Genomic DNA, 27,583 nt, shown 5'->3' with positions numbered 1-27,583 from the left:
GTGGGAATTAGAGATCATATTGGGGTCTCACTTGCTTGTATTTTTTATAGTGTGTGTGCTTTAGTTTTTAAATAAAATAACACAAAAGGAAAGTTCTATGCTATTCTCATCTCACCATATTGTTTTGATTTTGAGAATCAACCGAAAGAAATTGTATGAAAATATTGACATGAGGATAAGACACAACCACACTTGCCTGGAAACAATATTGCTTATGGACTTGAATATATATAAAAACAATTTTCTCAAGATTGAGAAAATTGTTCAATACAGGGGGTATTTCTAAGTGGTGAACTCCTATTCATCTCACAAGGCCCAGCTCACATTGCCCTTCTTCAGGGAAGTCTCTTTACCCAGCATGCTTGGAGAGAAGGCTCCTTTGTTTTCCCAAAACATCAATCCATTCCTCAACTGGAACACTCATCTGTTTATTTCTCCACCTTTCCCACCAGACTTGGTGCCCCTTGAGGGCTGGGGCCATGATATTTACTGCTGAATCCCAGGCTCATTAAAGAGCACTGGTACATAGTAGGTGCTCAATAGTTGCTTGCTGAAAAGCTAGATGAATGAATGACATTCATGCCAGATTCCATTACTCAAGTGAGGGCTTCTGAAAGTATGTGTGTAATCCTGAGCTATAAATTGAAACATATTTTTAAATTCACTGGAGGACTTGCTATTTAAAGGATCTCTGATGTAAATCCTTTTTATAAAATGAAGACATCTTGAGTAATGTGAATAATTGCTCCCTGACATATCTGTTTATAAGTTGAGATTTTTAAGGATCAAGAGACTGGTGCATTTTTAAAAAATTCATTTGACAAATATTTGCAAAGTGCGTGTTCGGTGCCAGGCTCTGTGTTGGATGAAGGCAGAGCAGTCCCAACCCTTGAAGACTTACAGCCCTGGCTACACTCATTGTTAATGTTGTCTCAGGGTTCCAGGGACCCTGAGTTGAATCCTGCCTCCCTCACATCCCAGCTGTGTGTCCCTCGGCTACTTACTTAACCTCTCTGAACCTCAGCTGCCACGGATGTAAGCTGAAGGTGATAAAAGTACCCACTTCCCAGCGGTCATGAAGATAAAATGAGACAGTACATATAAAGTGCTTGGAAAATTGCCTGGCAGACACATATTCACTGCTATCATTAGAAGACAAGGTGGAAAAACATCCATGTGGGTTGCACATCATGAGAAATTCTTGGCTGTTAGAGTCTCCCAGATCTGTGTGGCTTTGCTTTTTCACAACAGCTAGTTATGCCTCAAAAACTTGTGCCTTGGTTTCTCCATCTGCAGAATGAGGGCAGTAATATCTATGAAAGGAAGATAGTTGGATTGTAAAAAAAAAAAAAAAAGGAAAAGAAAAAGAAAGGAACGTTAAGTGTTTCAGAGATAATTTAACTATCTTCCTTTAGGTTTTAGGAAGACAGAAGATGATTAATTTATGCCTGTTCCCATCTGCCCCTCAACCCCCTACTCCTGCTCACCAAGAGGATTCTAGCTTAGGAAGGTGATGGTCCTCTCCTCCCCCAGGGGTGCCTTTGGGCAGAGCTTCTCCAGATGTGTTCAGCTCTGCGACCAAGCCCCGTGGGTACCTGTGCCTCCTGTGTGGACCCACACAAGAAGGTGGAGGCTCACTGGCACGAGTCCTTGTAGGGGCCATGGGCCCTGGTGTTAGATATAGATAATAATTTCTTGCCCCCATTTTGCAGATAGGGAGACTGAGGCTTGAGGTCTTATAGTTGTTCAAAAGATGCAAAGCCATATCGATCTGCGATGTAGGAAAACTCCAGTTTGGAAAACAGCTTTGACGGTGACTGTCTTTCTTTTCAAAACCACGGCTGCCTTTGGGAAAAGTTTCATCACAGGCCACAATGAAGTCTTCCCAAGCTCTGCCCTCTCAGGAGCAGAGCGTTGGACTGGGGTTGGCAGGTGGGACAGGGTGTGGGGAAGCCAGAAGTGGGTGGTAGGCTGCTTCCCAAAAGGTCCTGCTGGGCACTATACCTGGGAGAACATAGCCTGTCCAGGTCCTGGGCTGCTCATGGACCCTGTAAGATAGAGGGCGTTTAGTCCAGCTCTCCCCTCTGAAACCCTCCTTCTCATCCATTTTACAGATGATGGAAGAGACTGGCCAGGGCCATCCATTCAATGAGATCAGACACCCAGGGCTCCCACCTCGCTGCCTCTTCTTATATCCTCATGATGACACAATACAAGGGGTGGATTTAGGCCCTATTCATGTATTTATTCAATAAACACAGATAGAACATTTATCTTTTGCTAGCTCTGGTGCTTTCCAGACATTAGTTCATTTTATCCCAGTCAGATCAATCCTTAAAAGTAGGTACTATTATCATCCCCATTTCACAGATGTGTTAACCGCGGCCTAGAGAGTTAAGTCCTTGGCCAAGGTCGTACATGGCTAGTGAGCCACAAGCAGCTGGGCCCCCAGGTCTCCATCCCAACTACCATATGCTATTCTGTGTGGCTTCTCATGAACAGAAAGAAACTCATTCCATTTTGACTTCTCATTCATTTTCTTCTGACTTCATCAAGGAGAAAGCTTCAACTTGATGTCACTCTGTCTTTAACACCTCTCCAATGCTTACTAATATTTTTTAACAAAGAGAGAGTGAGCCTCGGGCTCAGTGCCTTCCTGACAACCGTGTTTAAAAGGAAGCGCTATTAAGGTGGTTACGTCTGGGACGAAATTTGCAAAATGCTACCCTTTGTAGAAACGGATTGCGAGGGATTCAGAGACTTGCTCAAGACCTCAGAAAAGGCAGGTCACTCCGCAAGCACTAAAAAAATTGGTCTTTTGACCCCCTGCCATCTTGAGCTTTTTCAATCCAATTCAGTTCAAAAACGATTTGACAAACAGCTTGAGAGCAGCGAGCGAGGGCCATAAAGATGTGCGAATCCGGTGAGAATCCTAAACGTGACACAAATGGAATGTATCATGGTTTTATTTTATTTTTACTGGGGGAATGATTCCTTGCGCTCTCCTTCTTTTCCTTCAGTCACTTGATCCCGAAAGGGTTACAATCCGAAGAAGGGTTTTTTCGTAAGCACAAAGAACTAATATTAGATTGGGGTTTCTGTAAATATTCATTGTAATCTGCGACTTGGTGAGCATCAAATTCCACCCTCCCGAAAGCTGCACATTTATAACTTGTGAATTCATAAATATTTACGAATTCACACAATCATCACTGACAAATTATTTCATCTGACAGCTCCACACAGGCTCTGCCTGGTTTCGTGAAATTCTGAACAAATCTCGCGTAAACTTTGCGGGTGACAAGCAAAGACCAAGCACAGGGAAAATCACAACCAGATCCTACAGATTCCAGTGGGTCAGTAGCTAATATTTACAACAATCACCACCACCACCTGGACGAGAGAGATTTTGTTGTCTGATGGGCTGCCAGATGTTCTTAACAACTGTACATATATTTATAGCAATGCCTCTTCAAAGGTGTCAAAAAATGGGACCTTGTTGGTAGGGATACAAGAGTGGAAAGAGGCCAGGTTGGGAGCTGGACAGGCGGGGTTCGAATCCAGCGTCGGCTGTTGGGATCTGTGTGACCTTTAACAAGTTTGCAATCCTTGCTGAACTCAATTTCTTAGCTTCGAATTTGGGATAATAAAAGCAGCAACACAACAGGGCTGTTGTCATAATTGTAGGTGCTGCTGGTGAAACCCCAGGTCCAGGGTCTGCCACAGAGCAGGGGATTCAATAAATCCTGGTTTTATTATTACTGTTGCAAATAGTCGTTTGAATAATCACAGTTTCTGGCATGACCACATTTTCAGTGATTTCTGAACACAGAAGCGGTCCTGCTCCCAAATCCTTTTCCTCTGTTGTTACCTAAACACACTTGACAGGGACATTTCCATGCGTGGTTTTAATTTTTGAGCCCCCCCCCCAAAAGAAATCATGTGCCTGCCACACCCAGACTGCAGGTCACCCTAAGAGGCCACTTACCCATTGGAGTTTTTCTTCCATCCATCCACCTTCTGCATGAACGAGAAATAACTTGCTTTTTTTCCTCCCTCTCTCTCTGATTTGCTGATTGAATGGCACCCTGGTAAAAACGAGTTTACCTCCAGATGAGTGGGAATAAATCCCCGCCATCATTCCATGGGTCTGAGTCAGGGTGCTTCGAGCCCTGTGTGGACAAGAAAAGCTGATTTTGATGACGGGAGCTGGGCCTGCCTTCTGCTCCCTTTTACGTAGGCCAGTCTATTAACAGTGATTACGGGTTTCATTGACTCAATGCCAGGTACAGGGTTCCTGCAGGGGCAGCTATACAGGCTAAATGCTATTCCCTGGCTTAAGACTCCCTGTCAGCTTCCCACAGCACCCCAACAAGCCCTGCCCCCCACAGTGCCCTCCAGCTGCCCTGGATGCCTTCTATTCATTGAACAAACCCAAGCTCATGCCCACCCCAGGGCTTTTGCACTTCGCATTCCCTCTGCCTGAATGCCCTCCACCCACCCCCTGGAATCTTAAGGGAGCTGCCCCCTTCTTGTCACCTAGGTTTCCTCCTCTGCCACCTTCTCAGAGAGCCCTTCCTGACCCCTTACCTAGAGTCATCACTCTTCATCAAATCACCCTCTTTTTATTACCCGCATCTGGTTTTCTTCATAGCACTTATTAATGGAAGCTATCTAATACCTTTTCTTTTTTCTTCATTTCCAGAGCCTTCCACACACTAGGAGGTCCACCCGGGCAGAAGCTTGTCTGTTACCCATAGGTGTATCCCTACGACCTAGAGCAGCATCTGGCATATATTAAACGTTCAATAAATATTTGTTTGGCTGAACAAGTAAATGAATGTAGTTACAGATAGGACAGGCTCAAGATGAAAACAGATGGCGGGTGAGCTCTAGGCTTAACCACGTGGTAGTTTTGTGATCTTGGGCAACTTAAACCTGGATGAGCCTCAGTCTCTTCATCTGTAAAATGGGTATAGTAACTTGCCATCTTTCACAGCATGGTGGGATTTTGAGATCCCAGATACATAAAGGGTCGAGCTCTTCCCATGGGGAAGTCATGTATGGCTGACTCTTGGTTAAAATGAATACTATGTAATTGATGGAGTCCTGGGTTTGGAGAAGTGTGGGGACATAAAAACTGCATTTCTTTTAGCCCTTCTGACCTTTCTTTCCATGTCAGACTTCCAGCACCTTCCAAGTGTGTTTCTGGGGAAACCCTGTCTTATTTTGAGAAAACAAGCTTGCACCTTAACTGCAGGAGCGGGGCCCCCATAGGTGTAGGCAGTAAGGGCAGAGGGACATCACCAGAGAGATGCTGACAATAGGACAGAAGACAACATTCCATGGGAAAATCGACTGAGTGCAAGTTTTGCAAGGTGAATTTTCCAATTGCAAAGTCTCCGCCCTGGGTGTGTTCAGCATTGCATTAAAGTACATACCCATGTGAGCCTGTATACATGCTTGCACACACACACACACATACACATTTTTCATAGTTGCTTTCAGCAGAAGTTAAGGAGCAAAAAAGATTTGTTTCTTTCTAAACTTTCGCAATTTCAGCATCTGCCTGTTTGGGTAAATTTGACAAGGACAGTCTCTTTTGTCTTCTCTCTCATTTATGATCTTTTTTTCCTCCCAAACCCAGAAATTCCATGAGAAGTGTTTTTAAGAGTGCTCACTGACAAGTGTACACATGCCGTCCGTAGCTAGGGAGCAAGCGGCTCAGTCGCTAACTTGCGAGACAGCAGCTAGATTACAATCATAAATAAATGATTTGCTGTGTCTCCTCGCATTCAGACTTGTAGCTTTTAACGTGTGCCTGTCATCGTGGAATCAGATTTCGTCAAATGCCGTGTAACTACAAAATTATCCTATCCTTACCTTTTTATTCTCCCTATAATGGACAGTTAAATTGGATTTTCAAATTTGAAGTGCATATGTTTTTCAAATCCCCAGAGGCTGTCTATTTTTTCATTTCTAAAGCAACGCGCTAATGTTTATCATTACCACACAGAAATATTACAATTCTTAAGGGGCGCCTTACAAAATCAGCACGGGAGAAATGTGCTTTATCGTCTCAAAATGAAACCAATTTCTCAGCTGATTTGCAATTTATTTACATGTTAGCATTTGATTTCCAGCTGATTTATAACCCCATACAGCTCCGTCTCAGGGTTTATTTAGAAAGCAGATGACGGTGGTCGGGGGAGGATGTGGCATGGGATGTCTCCTTCCCCCTCGGGGAGTTGGAGATGCCAGTCCTGAGTCTCTTGTTTTCATTCCAAATTCAGAGAATTCAATGCCCCAGCCAGTGCAAATACACAGGGTGCTAGGCCCAGCCACCCCATGGAGATGAGATGCTGAAAGACGGCCTTTCCAAAAGAATACATTACCTCCTCTGCAGTGAGCAGGGAGCTGGATGGAGGAAGGGGAGAAGATGGCTGGAATATAGCGGGCTTGTGTCCCTAGGCTCATTCACAAAGCTCTAATGGCAAATGTGGTACCCAGATTCAGAGAAGTATTGGAATGGACAGTGGGGAGGGAGTTTACTGCTTCATCTGTCTGACCATTCATCCACTGATTCATTCTTCCATCCAGCCAGCCATCCAGCCAACCAGCCAGCCAGCCAACCCTTCATCCTTCTAACCATTCTCACATCCATTCCTCCATAACTCCCACCCCCAATCCATCCCTTCATTCATCCATCCATCCATCCAGCCATCTACCTTATCATCTACCTATCCACCCATCCACCTACCAATCCACTCATTGTCCCTTCATGCATTCATCCATCCACCTGTGCGTCCCTCCATCCATCCATCTGTCTACATATCTACCCATCTACCCACCCAGGCATTACCCATCCACCTATCCACCCATCCACCCATCCATCCATCCATCCATCCACCCAACACCTTCAAGATGAATGCTAAGGTTACAAATGACTAAGAAACTGACATGGTCCTCATAAAGCTCATGGTTAAGTGAAGGAGACTAACATATACCTCTCTGGGTCATCATGAAACTCAAATAACTTACTACATGTAAAAGTGCTTAATAAACTGTAAATCATCTTAAAAATATAACCTACAGGTGGAATGATGTAACGGGTTAGAGCATGGGCTCTGCTTCCTTCTAGCTGTGGAACCATGGGCAAACAACTTTATCTCACCAAGTGATGATTTCCTTGTCTATAAAATGGCAGAAGAGGGTAATTATTATTATGATATCTACTTTGAAGGGATATTGGGAGTATTTGATGAGGTAGATAACTCATACCAAATGCTTAGCATGGTGCTGGGGCCATAGTTAGCACTTCTTACTATTATGATTATGACATGCTATTGAATTATTACATATTATTGTACATTATTACATACAGGAAGACAGAGTAATTATGTCTGAGAAGGTAAGAAAAGATGTTACAGAAGAAATGACTTCTGAACTGGGTTTATGGAGGAGGGAAGCTTTTCTCAGATGCCAAAAGGAATGGCATTTCCAGCAGGGAGAACGGCATGCACAAAAGTCTTGTGGCATGAGGTGCACCCAAAGATTCAACAAAAGGAGCGGGGTGTGTGGCTGGAGCTCAGGACCCGTGGGGCAGAAAGGAGGAAGTGTCTTTGCATATTAGGATATGGAACTTGGGTTTGTCCTGGGGATGACAGGCAGCCACTGGAAGCTCTTAAGCAAGGACATGGCCCCAGCCAATTGACACCTTAGGAAGCTCTACTGTGCAGAGGACAAATTTGGAGACAGGAAGCCCAGGGCAGGGACTGGAGAAATAGCTCCCTAGAGAACACATGAGACAGGACCCAGGGCACAGGTGCAGGGCTGGTGAGAAGGGGCAGGTTCGAGAGATGGGTGTTCAAGTAGAATCAGCCAGGACTTGGGGGCCAGTTGGAGAAAAGAAGAGGAATAATGAGGGTTTACAGGCATCCTGAGGAGCACCCTATCAGAGGTAAAATCCCTGGGACTGAGATGAATTTTCCTCCTTACTTTGCTTATATCTGCCCATGCCATGCAGAGTTTCTCTGAATAAATTTGCATGTATTTATGCTACAGGCAGCCAGCACTCATTCCTGCAAAAGGAGCATCCCTCTCTCTCTGTCTCTCTCTGTCTCTCTTTTCCACTCCCTCCCTCCCTGTCTCTCCAAATATGTGTGCACATCCAGCACGATTCTCCTTCTGGGCAGTCAGGATCCAGGAACTTCCTGGGACTTCCTGATTGAACTTGGGGGAGTCCCTTATCTCTCCTGGCTTCAGACAGGATAATCTCATGTCTCTGGGGTCTCTAACTCTAGGATGCTGACAGAGGTCTAGTCCCCTGATGTATAAGTGGTGTACCAATTAGGACAATTTATGTCACGAGTAATAGAAAATCTGATTCAAATTAGCTTAAAAATGAAGGGTCTTAGGTTCATGAAACAGAAAAGTTGGAGATTTCAGCTATCCGGTGAAATTTGGTCCAGCGGTTCAAGGATGTCACCCATGAAGAACACCATTATTTTCTGTCATCTGTTTCCCACAGTGTCAACTTCATTCTCAGTCTGGTTACCCCCAGGCTCTTTGCAGGGCTCATAAGCACGTGTTCTTGTGTTCCCACCCAGCAAGGAGGAGAGGGAGTGTCTTAGTCTGGGCACTGCCCCCAAAGCCCTGAGATCCACCCTGATTGAACAGCTCAGTTCCCATGCCCACCTCTGAGTCAATCTCTGTGGTCAGAAGGAGGGGCGTGCTGATAGGCTCCTCCTGGGTCACATGCTCGCGCTCCTACTTATGGTTGCCTGTGTATCTCCATACAGAGCCCAGGGCTTTCAGGGAAAGGGTGGAATGCTGGGACAGAACCAGCGCATGCCCAGGACACATGCCTTTGGAGAAAACTTTCTACTGTCTTCCTTCATTCCAAGGAGAGAGGAGATAGCTTCAAAAACAGACACGGTCTCTGGAGAACTTCCTTGTTATCCATATAAAGTGCCTCAAAAAAGTCAAATAATAGTGCTTGACCCAGCAACTTTAAGTGTCCAAGAGCTAGCTGCTTATGAGGAGATAAAGAGAGCCAGCGTCCTTTCCAGCGGCCTAGGCTTTGTAATGTACACTTGATGGCCCAGTCCAGACCACCTGGGACCCTCTATTGACCACAAGCATCAGCCATCCTATGCTGGAGATTTGGAGTGCCAGGTGGGAGCCCCCTGGGGCTTAGGGAGGATGAAAGGGATTCAAAGTTGGTTGTATTAGACAGGATAGGTCAGACTGTGCTGCAGTAACAAGAAGTCCCCCAAACCTTAGTGACCTAACAAAGCAATGCTTCTTTCTTTTTTTTATTTTTTTTTATTTTTTATTTTTGGCTGTGTTGGGTCTTCGTTGCTGTGCATGGGCTTTCTCTAGTTGCAGTGAGTGGGGGCTACTCTTCGTTGTGGTGCATGGGCTTCTCATTGTGGTGGCTTCTCTTGTTGAGGAGCACGGGCTCTAGGTGCACAGGCTTTAGTAGTCGTGGTGCACGGGCTCAGTTGCTCTACGGCATGTGGGATCTTCCCGGATCAGGGCTCAAACCCATGTCCCCTGCATTGGCAGGCACGTTCTTAACCACTGCACCACCAGGGAAGTCCCTAATGCTTACTTCTTGTTCTCACAAAGTCCATGGTGAGTTCGGGTGTCTCTCCAGGAACTGTCCTTTACACAGCAAGTCAATAATCCAGGGCGCTTCAATCTTATGGTACCTCCACAGCACATGTGCCTAGCAGTGGGGCAAAAAAAAGAATGGATATTTGGGCCTAGCTCTTAATTTCTCCTGCCTGGAGGTCACACACATTCCATCTGCTTGTATGACCATGCCCATCCTCAAGTAATTTTCCCATGTTCCCTAAAGGAGACGTGAATTGGAAATAACCAGGGAGAAGTAAAACTATCTGCCTTGCAAGCGGGAAATGGTTGGCACCTCACTCAGACTCACCTTCGTGTTCTCCCCAAAAGTGAGAAAGAGAAACCGTTATGATCTGCTCTCTGCCTTCTAGCAGTTCGCATTCAACGTGGGGAGACAGGGCCAATCGTTAAAAAAAGGGGGGTGGGTGGGAGAGAGACAGGGAGAAAAGTAATTTTAGAACTGCTTTCTGAGTTTATTGTGAGGATAAAAAAGGAGATGAAGTGTATGACATCCTTGGCAAGTCGCCTGGCAGGAATAAGGGCTCTGTAAATATAAGCTATTATTGCCATTTTACAGATGAGGCAATCAAGGCTCATGGTGGTTGAGTAACTCTCCTGAGGTCATCCAGTGATGGTCACCCACTGATCGGCTGGCTGTAGGGTCTTCTGTTAGTTATCTTGCCCTTGACCTCACTCACATGAGAAACTCTCTTCCTCCTGCAGTGCTCCTTCAAAGCCTGTTAAGGGTTTCCTGACCAACGCTGGGCACCAGGTCCTCTAGTTAACATAGATGGAGGCTGATCCTGATGGGTCCAAAGGTGAGATGCTCTGCCACTTGCTTTCCTCTTTATCCAGGTTTGGATACTTCTGTGACCCCCAATCCCCACCTTGTAGGTAGCCATGATTTAATGGTAACATTTGTCATTTCAAGGTGGTGGGAGAAGTGCTGTTCCACTTCATGACCAAGACTATCTTGGAAGTCCATTGTACTAAGATGCCAACATTCTAAGGTGATGTATCCCATCTTTCTAAGACTCCACTATTTCTCAGCTCTAAGATGGATTCAACTTCTAAGACTTTAGGCCAGTACTGTCCATGAGAACTTTCTACAACAATGGAAATATTCTATATCAGTGTTATCCAACATGGTAGCCATTAGCTTCATGTGGCTATTGGGCATTGAAATGTGGCTCATGTAAAGGAAGAACTGAATTTTAATTTTATTTACTTGTAATTAATTTGAATCAAAGTAGTCACATGTGGCTAGTGGCTACTGTATTGGGAACCAGAACTTGAAACCCTCTTATTCCAATTTTGTATGGTGCTTTGGTTCCTACTTGCCCATAAGAAGCACAGCTGAAGAAGTTCTCAGCAGCACCACGACCCCAGTTTGGGTAACTTAATCTGAAATTCAGTAAAAGAAACGTGAAGCTTATGTGTATCCTTCAAATAAAAGGTGTTACACTGCAGTAACAAGCAACCTCCAGCTCTCAATGGCTCAAAGTTTGTTTCTTGCTCATACTGTGTTCATCTCAAGTTGGCAAGAAGCCCTGCTCATCACAGCCATTTGGGCACCCAGGCTAATGGGAAGTCACCTTCTCAAAAGTTGCTGGTCAGAGTGCCAGAGGGAAAAGTGAGCTGTGAAAGGTCTTGCATTGGTTATTATATCACCCAGAATTGATACACATCCATTCTTCCCCCTAGTTCATTGGCCAGAACTATTCACATGTCCTTACCCCAGTGCAGGGATGCAGAAAGTACAACACTGCATATTCTGGAAGGGAGGAAAACCAGAACTATTTGGTCATCTACACTAATGATTACATTGCATGCAAGGTCAAAAACTGGGATAGAAGTGGAAGGAAAATACCAAGTCTGGGGGGGAAAAAAACAGCCTGGGATACTTGAAAGAGCACTGGACTTGGAGTCCAGAGACAGAGACCCAATTCCTGGGGTCGCTGCTTATTTACTCTGTGATCTTCAATATGCAGCTCCTTCTCCCTGGGCCTCTAACATTTATATTTTGAATAATAATTGAATATATGTACATAATAATTCAATATTTATATAATATCTATTGTATATCTCTATTATATATACACACACACAGGCCCATAGGAGTTATTGTGACTTTATAGTTACTATCCTTTTCTATGCCTAATCAAACAAGAACCCTGGATCCCTGGGTTAATATTTGTGCTTTGGGATACTGTTGGCCATACTTATCTATTTACCTGTTCTATCTAGAGAACATTTATTTTTCAGAGGATAAGTAATAATTTTCCCAATTAAAAAACTACATTTTCCCACCTTACTTGCATGTAGGATGGCCATGTGACAACTTCTGTCTAAAAACTTGTAAGTAGAAGAAATTGTTGTTGGGTGTATCTTCCCAAAAATCTCCCTTTGTAAAGAAGGCAATCTGAGCTATCGCTTATCTCTTCATCATCAGACTCCCCCTTTCTTCTCGTATGGATGGAGGGTGTGATGGCTGGAGCTCCAACAGTCATTTTGAGAGCATTAGGATTCAGGTCACACTTTAAAGATGGCAGCACAACAGCTAGAAAGAACCTGGATCTCTCATGGCATCATGTACACCATTCTTTCGACTTTTTTTACATGAGGAAAAAGTAATTCCCTACCATGATAGTGAGATTTATATTTGGATTTTTAATTATGTGTGATCAATCCCTGATGATAAAACATCGCAAAAGTTGATTGCTTTGCTGATGACCAAGAAGTGACTCTCTTCCATGAGTAGTAGGGAGAATATGGGCATTGAAACCACACAGACCTGAGTTCTCACTCTACTGTTCCCGAGCTGTGTGACCTCAGGCAGGGGACTCAGCCTCTCTGAGTTCAAGTTTCCTCATTTGTAAAATGGGTATGAAAACAAAGCACCCATCCCCCAAATGCACAGGATGCTTATATGGATTCAGTGAGATGACATCCACAGAGTTCTTATTGTCTGGAACACAGTAGGTGTTCAAAAAGCAGCAACCACAATAATAGCTCACATTATTTTGCACTGACTCTGTGCCTTGTGCTGTTTGAAGGGCTTTACATCCACCAACTCATTTAATCCTCACTAAACCCCAGGAGGGGGTATTTCATCGCCCCTGTTTTACAGATAAGAGAACTACAACAATAAAGTATGTGTTGAATAATGATTTGAATATCATGTTGAATAAATGAGTTGGGACTCCAGGGGCCCCTGAATATCAGCCACTGGGCATGCTGCCTCCATGGTCTTTGTCACATCCCACTGTTACCTTGTCACCAGTACTATTATAGACTTCATAGTTTTCTTTAACTTAATTTTATATAGAATCACTTTTAAAAATATATTCTCACTCTAAGCAATAAAATATGCCTGGAGCCACTGCAGATATAGATAGATAAATAGATAGATAGATAGATAGATAGATAGATAGATAGATCTATATCTATATCTATATATATCTTCACAAAACATATGGCACTACCTACTAGAGCTAAACACACATTTATGCTATATGCTCATGTGCTATACTTTGGCCCAGCAATTCCAGTCTTGGATATATAAACTACAGGAAAAAAAAAAAACTTGTAACTACCAAAGACACAAGATAGAATTTTATAGCAGCTCTTTATTTGGACAACTCAAATGCCCATCAGTAGTGGAATGGAGATATAAATTGTGATATATTCATTCAATGGAATACTACTCAATAATAAAAAGTATAAACTACTGATTCATGAAAAAGCAAGATGAGGACATAACATTAGGGGAAAGATTGATACCAAGGAGTGTACACTGGATAAATCTATTCATACGAGATTCAGAGGCAGGTGCGAAGTGACAGAGGTCAGGATGGTGGTTATGTCAGGGCAGGTGTTAACAGGGAGGGACACGAGGGTGCTGCCTGGGGGTCTGGAAATGGGCTACATCTTGACCTGGGTGGTGGGTATGCCCATGCAAAACTTAACTGAGTTCTTCACTTCATATTGGTACCCTTTATGATAATTAAGTTACATCTCAATAAAAAACGTTTATTAAAATGTATTTAGGGGCTTCCCTGGTGGCGCAGTGGTTGGGAGTCCGCCTGCCGATGCAGGGGATGCGGGTTCGTGCCCCGGTCCGGGAAGATCCCACATGCCGCAGAGCGGCTGGGCCCGTGAGCCATGGCCGCTGAGCCTGCGCGTCCGGAGCCTGTGCTCCGCAACGGGAGAGGCCACAACAGTGAGAGGCCCGCGTACCGCAAAAAAAAAAAAAAAAAAAGAAAGAAAACTGTATTTAAAAGGATCAAGTAAGTCATGGAACCACAAGGAGTCATCCTACACAAGGGGAGGCACAGGAAGCATGGTGTTCTTGGTAAATACCAACTGAACGGGAGACGTGGTGGCCCCAGGACCAATACCCTGTAGGAGAACCAGCCAATTCTGTGCCGCATCCCTGGTCATGCCCAGGTTCTGTGGGGAGGGCTGTGCTCCCCAGCTACTGAATCCTTTGTCCCGAGGCTCTGCCAGTTACAGCCAAGCTCTTGGCCTACCGGCTGCCAGCTCCTCACTTCTTTCCTCTTGACGATGGCTCTGGCTGGATCTGCCTCTTTCTCCCTCCCCGGCTCCTTCTGATGAGGGTGTTTGTTTTGGCCACATGTTAAGACTGAAGCAGATCTTGGTACTCGGGGGGAGTTCTCTCCTTTACTGAGCCCAGTGGGTGGAAAAGCAAAGGGAAGGAAGGGAGGATGGAAGGTGGGGAGGCAGATCCCGATGCATGTATGACCTTACGGAGGCTGGAGAAAGGTGTCAAGAAGGGACAGTGTCGGGAGCAAAGTCATGTACATCATTCACTTTTAAAGTCTCAGAGTGTGTGTGTGTGTGTGTGTGTGTGTGTGTGTGTGTGTAGATGGACAAATAGACACAGACAGTAAGAAAGAAATAGGAGACAGTGACAGAGAGAGGCAGAGAGAAGGAGAGGCACAGAGAGACGGTACAAAGAGGGAGACAGCGCACACATCTTCTCTAATGCATGACCTCTTTTCTAACACTTTTCAAGGATTCACAAAAATATTTGAGACTACTCCTCCCGCCCCAGCAAATTCATTGGCTACAAAATATTAAAAGACAACTGTAGAATTACAATCAAGAAAAGTTTAGGGCTTCCCTGGTGGCGCAGTGGTTGAGGGTTCGTCTGCCGATGCAGGGGACACGGGTTCGTGCCCCCGTCCGGGAGGATCCCACATGCCGCGGAGCGGCTGGGCCCGTGAGCCACGGCCGCTGAGCCTGCGCGTCCGGAGCCTGTGCCCCGCGACGGGAGAGGCCGCAACAGTGAGAGGCCCGTGTACCACAAAAAAAAAAAAAAAAGAAAAGTTTAACCAACGGTCTATAATTCTCCTACGTCAATTTGTCCCCACCTTCCTCCTCAGGAGGAGACGCTGAGAGCTGGTGACAGAGCCAACGAGGAGGTTGATCAGTATGACATCCCCCGCCTGTGCCCCCAGGGCTCTGGAACCCCCTACACACAGCCAGGTCACCTCTAAGTCTAAGCTTGGGCTGAATGCCAGCCATCAGGCCCAGAGAGGCGCTGAGGTTGCCCAGAGACACACAGCAAATCATTCCTTCCTTCATTCATAAACCTTTACTGGAGCTCTTCCAGCTGTCAACCTCTACGCTGGCTGCTGGGGACAGAGAGGTGACAAAATCTCCCAACCTATCCCCTGGACCTCCAATCTAGTAAGGAAGGGAGAGAACAGATTAAATTGGTCATTCATTTCTGAACATGCACAGCAAATGTAAAAATATGGTAGAGAGGATGTGTGAATGGAGGGGGTGTAATTTACCCTGCATGGACTTGAGATGGTTCACTCCTGAAAGCCCCAAGGGGGAGGTGCCATTCGGCCTGGGTAGGTGTTAGCAAGGGAAGAAGGAATGCTCCAGGCTGCAGGAATGACATGAGCAAAGGAGTCTAGAGTCTGAAAGGGTGAGACGGGTTGAGGGAGCTCGTATGGCACAGAGCTCTGTGTTTGGCATGCGTCTCATTGGATTCTGCTCAATGAGTTAGTATTATACCCATTTCCTGGATATCAAAACTGAGGCCCTGGTCCTGGAGAAATTTGCCTGAGATCACACAGCTACTAAGTTCCCACTGGGGTTCACACTCCCGTTTCTCTAATCCAGAACTCATGATCTTTTTGAGCAAGGCTTAACTCCATTCCTTTTGACATTCTGCCTTCCTCCCTTAAGGATCCACCCTTTCCCACACCCAGGCATGCTGATAAAAGTTCTCATGGCTCCAGTTCCAGTGGTAACTCTGATTGCATGCTGAGTGGCTGCCCGGGATACTTAGATGGCTGCCCTGGGTTGAGTGTTCTAGGATTGATTAGCAATGTCTGCCCTGGGCACTGGGTAAAGGAGGAGAGATACACACGCCATGGACTTACTAAATCTGGGGTAGTGGCTTTGTGAAAGAATTTAATTTTTTTCTGGGCTTTCAGGACCAAATCTTCCATCCCCGAGTGACCCTCATTACACAGTAACGAAGCTGAGATTTTTATGAGGAAGGGTGACTTGTTTAATAGTTGGGAGTCCTACAAGGACAACTTTGCCTCCTACTGGGTCCTAATTTTGGAAAGTCCCTCAGTATCATCTAGCCTTATACCCTTTCTCAAGCCCTGCTTCCTCCTACGACCTCTTTCTGACTCCACTTATTCAAAGAATTTCCATTCCATCCTCTTGAGTTTCACACAGTCCAAACTGCAGAAAGCAACCATCCTACGCAAAGGTAACCAGCTCATTTCTAACGGGAAGCAGAGGCATGAATCAAACAAGCAAATATTTGCGACACAACACCCCCCACCCCCGCCCCACCCTTTCTGCTATTCTTCCAAGGGAAAAGGCAGGGGAAGTCGTTGAGAAAACTGGCCTCGCCATCAACACATTTCAGACCCTTACTCGTCTGGCTCAACACCACAAGTGGCAAACCAACCGGCACACACCAGCAAAGAAAAAAAAAAAAAAAAAGAAAGAAATTCTAACAAGACATTAACAGATAAATAAAAATAGCTTCCACAAGAAACGATGAGGAATCACGCAACAAAATGATTTCTTTCTGTGAGCGTAAACTCATGAATAATCAAATTCACAGTCCCCAAACGAGCCAAGCGCAGGTCTTGTCAACCTCATCCCAGTGTCCTCGTGGAAGGTCACCTCAAACCTTTGCAGGCCTGGGTGGCTCTGCCCCTCACGTCTCCTCCCCACCCCCTGCCCCCTCCCAGCACCATCACCTCTTCCTTAGACGGGAGAAATTAATTCCCAGTGCTATGGAAACGTGCAGCAAATCTGACTGGAAGGCTGGGGCAGCACTCATGAATCAAGCAGAAAGGGGAGTTCGATAAAATATTGGGGGGAGGTCCTCAGGCCACGGCTTTTGTGAGCTGAACCCGAGCCCTTGCTTCAAGCTCCTTTAGTGTCACATTTTAACCTACCAGCTGCCTCGAGAAGCAAGATGATCTTCCCTGCCTTTTTTCTTCTCCCTTTAAAAAAAAATTATTTAAAAATTTTTTTTATTTTCCCTCATGTGTTAAGGGAGGAAACAGTGACAGGGACAAGTGACAGCTCGCTAATTATTCCCTTACTGCCACTGCTGTTCTGGCTTTGGACGCATTGCTCATTTCTCCCCGTCTTCGCACTGAATAATGCATGGGTCCCTATCTGTATTCAAGCGGCACCTCCGGGGACCGCCAGCCTAACTAGCTGATAACTGATTCAGTTTGTAAGCAGGGCCTCTGGGAGTTGCAAGGAAAAGTAGCCAAGAACAAATTTAACACTTCTTTCTCATTTCTTCAGAACATCAAGGAGAGGCCGGTTGGGAAGCAGGTGGAGATGTGTGCTAGGTCCTTGAAAGGTACGTGACCTCGAGTCAGGGGAAGGGAACCTTGGCTCTAGCTGTGGGGAGAGGGTATACTGATGAAGATGATGAGGATGTGATGAAAATAGTTAAGGTTAGTTGAAGGTTTACTATGTGTCTACCATTATACTAAACACTTTGCATGCATTCTTTCTTATAATCATCACCAGAATCCTTTGCTGGCAATGCCTTGTCAGATGTATCAGTTAGCTATTACCATGATAATGCTGTGTAAAGAATGGCCTCCACATTTCAGTAGCTGTCAGTAACACATAGAGGGGCAAGCACATTTCCAGCCTCTGCCTGCATCATGTCTGCTAATAGCCCATTAGCCAGAGAAAATTACGTGGGCATGTTCAGTGTCTAGAAGAGAGGAAGCAAGTGTTGCCCACATGAGTCCATGGCCAAGGTGTGGTGTCTGATGCTGTTACAGGGGAGTGAAGAGTTAAGTACCAAGAGGGAGTCTCCAGCACAATCTCTTCTGGGAATCAGGACCTCTCATCCCACTGCCCCAACTTTTGCAAAAAGACTTATACCCGTTGATCTCCAGACTGGGCTCTTCATTAAATAATGCCAGAAGTCTATGACTCAAATGATAATGATCATCAAAAATGGCAAATCCTTACCCACTGTCTACAGTACCAAGTACTATTCTAAGTGCTTTACATGTATCAACTCATTTTCTCCTCCTAATAACCTAATAAGGTAGGTGCTATTATTATCCCTGTTTTACAGATGAAGCAGCAAGCACAGAGAGGTTAAGCAATTTGCCTGAAGTCACACAGTTGGTAGGGAGCAAAGCCAGGATTTGAACCTCGGCTGGTGGCAGGGAGCAAGCTCTGATCCATTATAGGTGAAAATGGGTTGTCACAGACAAGGTTGAATTTTGGATGCAGATGTTATATTTGCAATGGCAGAGTGCAGTTGGCTTTGAGAGATATAATTGGGCAGGGTTAGGTTGGTACCTGAGCCAGGGCCAACCAGTCTCTGAGGATCTGGACACACACACTGCTCCCTGCCAAGGGGTGACACGTTCAGGAACCTACTGTTGGAATTGCTGACCTTCTCCCAGCTGGCCAGGTGGACCCAGGCTTCTCAAGGAACCACAGGCACTGGGACCACACCTGGCTCTCCGCCACCAAATGCTCCCTTCATGCTGCTTGGACTAGGGACCACCATACTCCTTTATCCCCCCTTCTTCCCCAACTAGATCTGGCGATGGCAGGCCATGGCAACAAGGCTGGCTCTTGTTTTATGAATGGTGATGAGACTGGGTACAGAGCCACCTGTCTGGAGGTCAAACAATCTCTAATTTTGTCCACTTTTAGAATTAGGAATTTAATCTTTAACCGGATGAAAACAGACCCAGTCTGGACATTGTGGGCCATTCAGGTTTGCACAGTTTTGGTTCTTAGAGCCTCACACAGTGCTTGGGGCATAGTAGGAGCTCAGTGACTCATGGGTGAATGAATGGATGAATGAAGGCTTTACAGATGAGAAACGAAGTCTTAGAGAGGTGAAACTATATAACAAGGACCATTCCTTTCGTTCATGATCTACTTATGAGCACCTACTATATGTCAGGCACTGTTAGATGCTAAGGTTCCAGAGTCTCTGCTGCCATGGTCCAATGAATATCCAACATAATGTCAGGTGGGGAGGAATAAGGCAGGGTAAGTGAGGGGGAGTGTGCTGGTGGTTGGTATAGATGCTCTCACCTCCTAAAATGTGCCAGGCACAGTGCTGGTCCCTTATATATCTGATCCCCTGAAGAGCTCCCCCAGCATCCTGTGAGGCAGCATGATTATTTCATCATTATACCCATTTTACAGATGAGGAAAAACAGAGTCTCTGAGAAGAGAGATGTCTTACCACATATGTAAGACCAGAGGTTAGCCCCCAAGTCTGCCTGCCTTGTCTGAGCAGGGCAGGATGTGGGTTCCCCTCAGCCCCACACCCAGGCTAGTGGGTCAAGGATGCTGGGCGCTAGGGGTGGGAAGGTGCTTGGGGTCCCCACAGCTGTCACCTGCCCAGGTGTGCATCTGCATCCAGCCGCCCAGCCCTGTCTGCTGGGTTGACACTGGGTTCGCTGCCAGGAGCTGCGTGTCAAGACAGCAGGGCGGGAGACAGGCGGGCTTTTGGCAGGTAGCTTAAAATAGCAGTGTCCTCATGGCTGCAGGAGCTCTGTTCTCCCGGCTGAGAACACTCAGGGAGAAGATATCTCAGCCGGCAGCTGCCCCCTTGCTGGTGGCTCCATGCAGAGAAATTGTGCTCAAATGCAAGTTGCCCCCTTGCTTCTAGGGCCTGTGGGATGAAAGCCAAACTCTACTCCAGAACCTTTGTGAGCTGCTCCCCCTGCCCCCAGCTCTGTTCTCATACTCCTTTCTCTTGTCACCCTCGCTACACTGCATTCAAGATGTCCCTTGTACCTTGCTGCCTGAAAGGTCCTCCCTGACATCTTCTCCATCTGAAAAATATATGGAATACACTAAGTGTTCAGTATATGTCAATGGGAATCACTTATAAGATACTGAAATCTTATCCTTCAAGCTCAGCTCGCTTGTCAGTACTTCTGGGAGCCTTCTAGACTCTCCCAGGAGCAGAAATCCTTCCTTCCTCCAAGGCATGTAGACCGTGCTCAGATCAGGATTGCAGAAATCCTGTTTATGGCTTCCTTCAACCTTTCTGACTGGGTAGGCTGTCACACCTACAAAAAGTAGCATTGCTCAACCAGGGGTAGCAGGTAATTGGCACACAGGGCAGAACTCTCCTAGCCGTGCACACGGCAGACATTGCTAATCAATCATAGCATCCTTTCTTTCCAAGCCCTTGAGCGTCGAGGAGGCCATGAGCAATTGACTGGAGTTGACACCAAGATGATGCCTTAATGGTTTCTCACTTCCAAGTGTCATTAACTACAGCCTTTAGATAAATGGCCTCCAGAAGCTTGTCTTCAGGGCTGCCTCAGCCATCAGACTGGTAGGCTCTTGAGGGCATGACAATGACATTTATTTCAGCATCTCCTCCTCTTGGCACAGAGCCTGGTGAACACTAGGCACTGAAGAATGTCTGTCAAACAGGGGGAACTGGGGAGAACGCATCAGGCGGTGCTAACAAATGCAGAAGTACCTCACTGAGGCTATTCCAAGCCCTAGGAGCTCTCCTGGACCCTGCTTCCCACTCTCTCTCCTTTGGTCTCCAGGGAGCAGAGTCTGGAGCCCAGGAAACCCAAGCCATAGGCTCACTGAGATCAGCCCCAAATCAAACAATGGTTTCCCCACGACTAACTGCCCAGAGATACAAGGTCAAAGATAAAAGATCCTCAGACCAAGAAGAGAACAGTGAGAAGGAGAGAAATCATCTCACCAGGTCCTAGCACCTCCCCAAGGCTCGGCGTTTTTATTTTAAAATGGGGATAATAGGAGTCTCTACCTGGTAGGACTGTTGAGAGATAGTGAACAGAAAGTCCTCATTGGTGTCTGATAAATAGGAGTTGATGTGGATGATGAAGATGATGATGACGGTGTCACGCTGCTCACAGAGACTCCCTAGGGAGAGAAAAATACCTTCAGAGAACCCTGAGCTCCAGCCTCTCCCTGATTCCCATCCTCCTGAGACCTCCCACCCCTGGGAGAGGTGCCAGGAAGAAGGCCAAAGAGGCAGCCCTCCCCCCAGAAGAGGAGGGCTGAGTCCCTTGACAGGGAGAAGGGAGGGAGCCTTTTCTCTGGAGATAGTATGTCCTGCCATGATCACTCTTGGTCCCATTTTATAGCTGGGAAAACTAAGACCCATGAAACAACGGAATTAGCCTAGTCTCATGGAGTAACAATCCTCTGCATCTGAACCCAGGATCTGTCGATTCCAGTGCCCATGGTATTTGCACAGAACCATTCTACCTTGTTGGAAAGGTACCCACACTGATCACTCACTCACCCATCTACCCTCTTTGGTTTTATTGAGCATGCTCTGGAGGAGTTCACAGTCTAGTTGGGGAAATGGTGTGTGATCTGACATGCCATTAAGTAATTTCAGTATCACAAAGGAAGAGTTTTCTAGCTCAGTTTGGGGAAAATTTCATAGAAGGGCTATGTTGGTTGGGTTTTGCAGTATGAGTAGGGCTTCATTAGGGGGCTAAATGGAGGAAGGGCATTTAGGGCAGAGGAGATGGTAGGAGCGAAGGCAGGATCCATGAAAAAGCATGATGTGTTTGGAGGCCAGTGAGCAGAATTGAGTGTCCCATCTTAGGGAGTATGGTGGTGTAGCTGCAGGAGACAAGACCAGGAGATAGATCAAACCAGAGCCTGGAGGTCCTCCCATAGCATTTAGGCTTTTCCCTGTGGGCAGAGGAGTCATGAAGATGTGTCCCAGTTCAACTGTTTACACCACAGCTTCCACTTCCCCCTACACTCAGCTGCCTGGCACCGGGATGCTCTCACCAAGGCCAAATGGAAACGTGGGATGGGGCAAAGATCAGCATGGACCTTTCTGCACGGATCATGCTGCTCTCCTGGAGAGATCGTGCCCAGCTTCTACTCCAGGAATTTAAACCACAGAGACTCAGAAGCACAGAATCCCACCACTAAGACCTCTCCAACTCATGGACCCAACGATTTAGAGAACTGTAGCATTCATCTATTCATTTAGTCATTTGGTTAATAAAGTTGAAAAGCCCCCAGCAGATAGTGTATCCGTCAGTTACTGCTGTGAAACAAACTGCCCCAAATCAGTGAGTTATATCAACAATCACTTATTGATTGGTTATTTGCCTGGGACTCATCTTCGCTGGACTCATTCATGCCTCTGCTGGTTGCCGGGGTTTCTGCTCTAGACTGGGCTTGTCTTGGGGTGGGGTCCTGTGCCACGTGTCTCTCATCTTCCTCTTTGGACCAGCGGGACAGCCAGTTAGCAGTGAGTTGGGGGGTGGGGAGTGGCAGAGGGAGTGTAGATGACCCTCTCAAGAAATCCGGCTCTGAGGACACAGAATCTGTGAATCATAGCCACTGCGATCACTCACGGCTTCCTGAGGGGTGAGCTGGGGCTTGTGCCAGTGGGGTCCCCAGCCCTGGTTGGGGTGGGGAGAATCAGGAACACCCAGACACGGTCATGTCTGGATGGGAGAAATCCTCATTTGGATTGGGGGATCCAATTGCTGCTTGAGGCTGGGTCCACCTTATCCAGTGGTCAAGACCCCACCCCAGGTCCACATTGCTCAGCGGTCCCACCCTCAGAACACCCCTCCAATGGCTGCCCACCCAGCTGCGAGAGCATGCAGGCTCCCCCTCTATCCTCAGTGGCAACCCCCTTGGGGAGGAGAGAGCAGATAGCAAAACCGTGCTATTTACAAGCTTTCAAATGGGTTATTGAATCATAAACCGAAATCACAGGCTGTAACCAAATCAGCAAGGACCAGATTCAATAAAGTGAAAAGGGAGGGGGAATAAAAATCCTACCTAGAAGCTTGTTAAAGCCTTCTCTGCCTCTCCTGGCCTTGCTTTCTGAACATCTCACTCTTTCTGGTGAATAAACCCAGCCTGGTCTGGTTTGATGCTGGTGCTATTAATTCCATATGTGGTTTACGAGTGGAGGAAAAGGCTGTCATTACATGCCGCTGGAACTTGAAAAGAACCCAATGGGCACTTCATTGCCGCCTTGCTGGAGCGGCCGATGCCTCTGCTGAGTTGGGAGTGTCTCAAATTCTAACACAAGAAAACTTTTAGGGTGCGGGACGTGCACGCCACCATCTTGTGGTGACTGTGAAATCTCCATGTATGGGGGCTATCTGCTCCTAAGGAGGTCCTGGGGTCATCCAATGACCTTCCTCTGGTGCCATATATATATGTGCACCGGACTTTACAGTTTACAAAGCACCTTTATGTGGTTTATCTGAATTATGATACAAGCTCAGAAGGCACAGTGCCCGGCCTGAAGGAGTCACCCCAGACTATTAGCTGGGATGTTATTATCATTATTTCCTATTAACTGCGTGTCTACTCTGCACGAGATGCTAAATATATGTTACCTATCATTCTTCAATCAAATTCTGTAAAACCGGAATTATCGTGCCCATTTTACAGATGAAGACTAAGACTCCGACTTGCACAAAGGCACCTTGGGGGCAGATTTAGGAATCAAGCTCCGGGCTGCAGTGCTCCAAAGCCACATTCCCTGCACACGCAATGACTCTGAGAAGGAGGCAGAGCCCCACTTGGATTTACTCTGCCTGTTTGTTAGGCGAGTAAACTGAGTCTCAGTTAGTTTAGGTGGCCACAGAGCACAGTCCAACGGGTCCCAGGGAGACATCATTTCCTTTTTCTGAGCTAGCTGCATGGACACTTATTACTTAAGAGGTTACGTTGGTGCTGGAAGTTTCCTTTGACTTAGGCTAACCAGACGTCTCACTTCACAGATGGGAAAACCGAGGCTCGGAGGTGTTCGTGCCTCGTCCAAGGTCACGCGGCCCGGAGGTGGTCAGAGCTAGGATCTGCACCTACAGCTGTCTGTCTCCAGAGTTTATACTCCTGCCATAGCTATTCCATTTCTGGAAAAGCAATTGTCGTGGCTTAGATGCTGAGTCCTGCCTCCCTGGAGGGGCCCGCCAAAACCAGCCCTGCTTTGATGAAGGCCAAGTACATCCTTTGCCAGCCTGAAATTGGATTCCCTGGTCTAGAATCACCTGCATGTATCCCTGACTTTCAGGTTCAGATCAGACATTGTGTAGCACAACAGATAAGAACTCAGGATCTGGCTTCAAATCCCAGCTCTACCAACTTCCATCTGAACCTTTTTCAAGCCTCAACTTTCTTACCTTTAAAGTAGAGATGATAATAACAGCATCTTTCTTATAGGGTTGTTGTGAAATCAACAAGCATAGCTAATATCTAATGAGTACCAGGCACTCTTTTAAGCCCTGTACGTGTGTTAGTCCTAATCCTAGATGTATCACCACTTTAGAGACAAGAGAACCAAGACAGTGATTTGCCCAAGGTCTCGTGGAGTTGGGGTCTGTACCCAGGTAGGCTTGCTCCAGGGCCCCGTTGTTTGCAGTGACCCTAAGCTGCCTCTTGGTTTAATGAAGCAATGTGGTAGTCAGACAGGGGAAAAGCTAATGACCATCACATCTTTTTGTATTCTGGAGGATGTTAATGTTTTATCATGCAAAAGGAGGATTCCAGTTAACAATGACAAAAGCCATCCCCTGCAGGGCTGGAATGTTTGCCAGAGAACTGAGATCCACTCCCACAGAAGGTCCCTCTGACCCAGGCCTCTAGGCCAGCCCTGCTCCCTGCACTTAACTCTCCACTCAAACCAACACTTCTTCAATTCGTGAATATGCCCAACGCACTTTCATGCCCCTGGTCCTTTGCACAAGCCTCTCCTGATGCCTGATTTTCTTTCCTTCCTTTGTACTACCAGCAAACACATACCTAAGAGATTCAGCTCAAAAACCACCTCCTTCTTAAAGCCTCTCAAGACCTCCCAAGCAGAATGAATTCTCCTTTCTCTGTGCTTCCTACAGCTGTAGTGAATTCCCCTTGGATCCTTACCAACCCTGGGTTCTCATGGCAGGTCTGTGTGTCTGTCTCCTTCACCAAGGACTCCTTGAGGGCAGGAACTGGGATATATTCATTTCTGTGGGATCAAAAACTGCTGATTGAGTGAATGAATGAAGTTTCTGCCTTGGCTGGACTGTAGCTGACATCTCATCATCGGTCCTATGAGAACTGAATTCTGGTCCCGGCTTCGCCACGGCCTCCCTGTGTTCTCTTGGAAAAGGCATGTTGCTTTTAAGCACCTCAGTTTCCCCATCTGTAAGATGACAGGTGCGGACCAGCTGGCCTCCAAGAGCTTTCTGTGACTGCAGCTTCTTCATCGCCCCACTCTGGCCCGTGCCTCCAGGGACCCCATCACAGTACTGGGGCTTCCCTGCACCCTTCTCTCCCTTACCCCTACCCCCCGCACCATCCAGCAGGTCCTGGAGGTTTTCCTGCCAAAATCTCTCTTGAATCTGTCATCTTCTCACCATTTCCCGCTGCCTTCCTGATGCCGGCAGCCCTCATCTCTCGCCTGGATGCCTGCAGTAGCCTTAACACATCTCTGCCAGCTCCCTCCAGCCATTGCACACTCAGCAATACGTGTGATCTTTTCAAAACACAAACTCAGCCACGTCTCAGCCCTGATGAGCCCCTCCCATGCCTCCTCTGGCCCCCAGGTTGTGGACCAGAGACCTTCCGGAAGGGGATGGCTAGCCCTCTCCACCACGCATGCCCCTTCCGTGACTCTGGCCATGTTGACCTTCCTGTGATCTGCACTTACTTGCTTGGTCCACACGCCAGCCTTCGTACATGGCTTTCCCTCTGTCTAGAAAGTTCTCTTCCCCCTCCCGGTGATCAGATTTCAGCCTGATTTTCAGAAGCGTTAATCTGAGGAAGCTCAGAGACGCCTTGCAGGACCTCCCCAGACCAGACCAATCGTTCTTACTATATCAGTTCCTACTATATCAGCTCTCCGAGCTCCTTTTCCTCTCTTTCACAGCCCATATCCCGGTTTCCAGTTTAATTTTACTTGAGAGATTTGGCTGAACTTTTTTCTCCACCCCTGTACTGTGAGCCAGATAAAGGTAGGACACGCTTGCCGGATACCTCCCACCCCACCGGTCTCATTATATCTGCAGCATCCAGCCCTGTGCCTGGCAAGAACTCACAAATATTTGCAAAATGAATGAATGTGTCCTCCAGCTCCGGGAAACGGGCTGAAGGAGCAGTCACATCATCTGTCTGGTGCAGACCTCAGTTTCACTCACTCTGAAATGGGCTCGTGATCGCCCATCTCTCTGCACCTGTCACTGCTCTGCTGGAGGCTCCAAAACCACCCAGAGCAGAGTGAGATGCTCCGAGGCCTGGAAGTCACAAGAGCCAAGGGCTGGTGTTGGGAGGGACCCCAGGCATCGTCAGGATGACGGGGCCACCACCTGTTTTTGTGACCATCTGCTCGCCTCACTGAGAGCTGGGCAGTGGAGCCAGGACTCCAAGTCCTGAGAAGGACTGGAGAAATATATGTTCAGTTTGCAGACCTGCCGAGGGACAGTCAGGTCACCGCGTCCTGGTCGCTGTGCTCATGCTCTGCAGAGTCAAGGTCAGGAGGAGATGTCAAGGGGCTTCTCCAGGACTTTCAGAAGAAACTGCGGGGTCTGTGCTTCACTCCCCAGATGAGAACCGCAGGGCTTTCAGCCTTGGGCTTCTCCAGTGTGCTTCAGCGAACCAGATTTTCAAATGCCCCGGGGAAACTCTTTTCTAATCATCTACATTTAAACAGACGGCATTATGGTTTATCTGTAGTTGGTGTCATTCATTCAGACTGATCTCCTGAATGCCGGTGCTGGGCTGGCCCTGGGGGGTGGGGCACCCTGGGGGGCGCTGGGCTGGCCTTCAGGGGTGGAGGCAGGCAAGGCCACTGTCTTTTCTGGGCCCAGAGGGGAAGCCCGTGTTTTCCGGGTGCAGAGGGTGGGCAAGAGGAAGCAGGGGCCTCTGTGGGAGCAGGCTTGTTTGGGGGGTGAGTGGGGAGTCCCAAAAGTCTCCATAAAGAAGTGATTTTTTAAAATTATGGTGAAACAGAGGTAACGAAATTTACCCTTTTAACCATTTTTAAGTGTACAGGTCAGTGGCATTAAATACATTCACTTGGTTGTGCAAACATCACCACAGTCCATCTCCAGAACTTTTTCATCACCCCAAGCTGAAACTCTGTAGCCAGTAAATTATAACTCTTTATCATGCCCTCTCCTCAGCCCCTGACATCCTCCTCTCTACTTTCTGCCTCTATGAATCTGACTGCTCTTGGTACCCCATATAAATGGACTCATACAGTATTTGTCTGGTTTATTTCACTCAGCATCATGTCTTCAAGGTTCATCCATGTTGTAGCACATGTCCTAATTTCCTTCCTGCTGAGGCTGAATAATATTCCATTGTATGGACAGACCGAATTTTATTTAGCCATTTATCCATCAGTGGACACCTGGATGGTTTTTACTGTTTGGTTCTTGTGAACTGTGTTGCT

General features: G+C 46.8%; 1 protein-coding gene across 9 annotated transcripts in view; it reads right to left on the bottom strand.

Moving 5' to 3' along the window:
- Positions 1-281: 281 nt before the first annotated feature.
- LOC308626584 (uncharacterized protein) overlaps positions 282-27,583 on the bottom strand; it is a 372,052-nt gene continuing 344,750 nt past the window's right edge. For 6 of the 9 annotated variants that reach the window (XM_081251809.1, XM_081251810.1, XM_081251807.1 and 3 more), the window contains 3 exons: positions 20,960-21,075; positions 3,989-4,172; positions 282-2,048 (listed from right to left, as the gene is read on the bottom strand). In XM_081251809.1, the coding sequence (XP_081107935.1) occupies positions 4,104-4,172; positions 20,960-21,075 (185 nt within the window). In that variant the 3' untranslated portion in view covers positions 282-2,048; positions 3,989-4,103. Of the gene's footprint in view, positions 2,049-3,988; positions 4,173-20,959; positions 21,076-25,071; positions 25,157-27,583 lie in introns of all 9 variants that reach the window. The other 3 variants (XR_014017269.1, XM_081251808.1, XR_014017270.1) reach the window with 3 other exon arrangements.

The sequence above is a fragment of the Mesoplodon bidens genome, assembly GCF_964165515.1.
Source record: "Mesoplodon bidens genome assembly, chromosome: 13".
In the NCBI taxonomy this organism is placed as follows: Eukaryota; Metazoa; Chordata; class Mammalia; order Artiodactyla; family Ziphiidae; genus Mesoplodon; species Mesoplodon bidens.
This window is presented reverse-complemented; position numbering and strand designations above follow the sequence as displayed.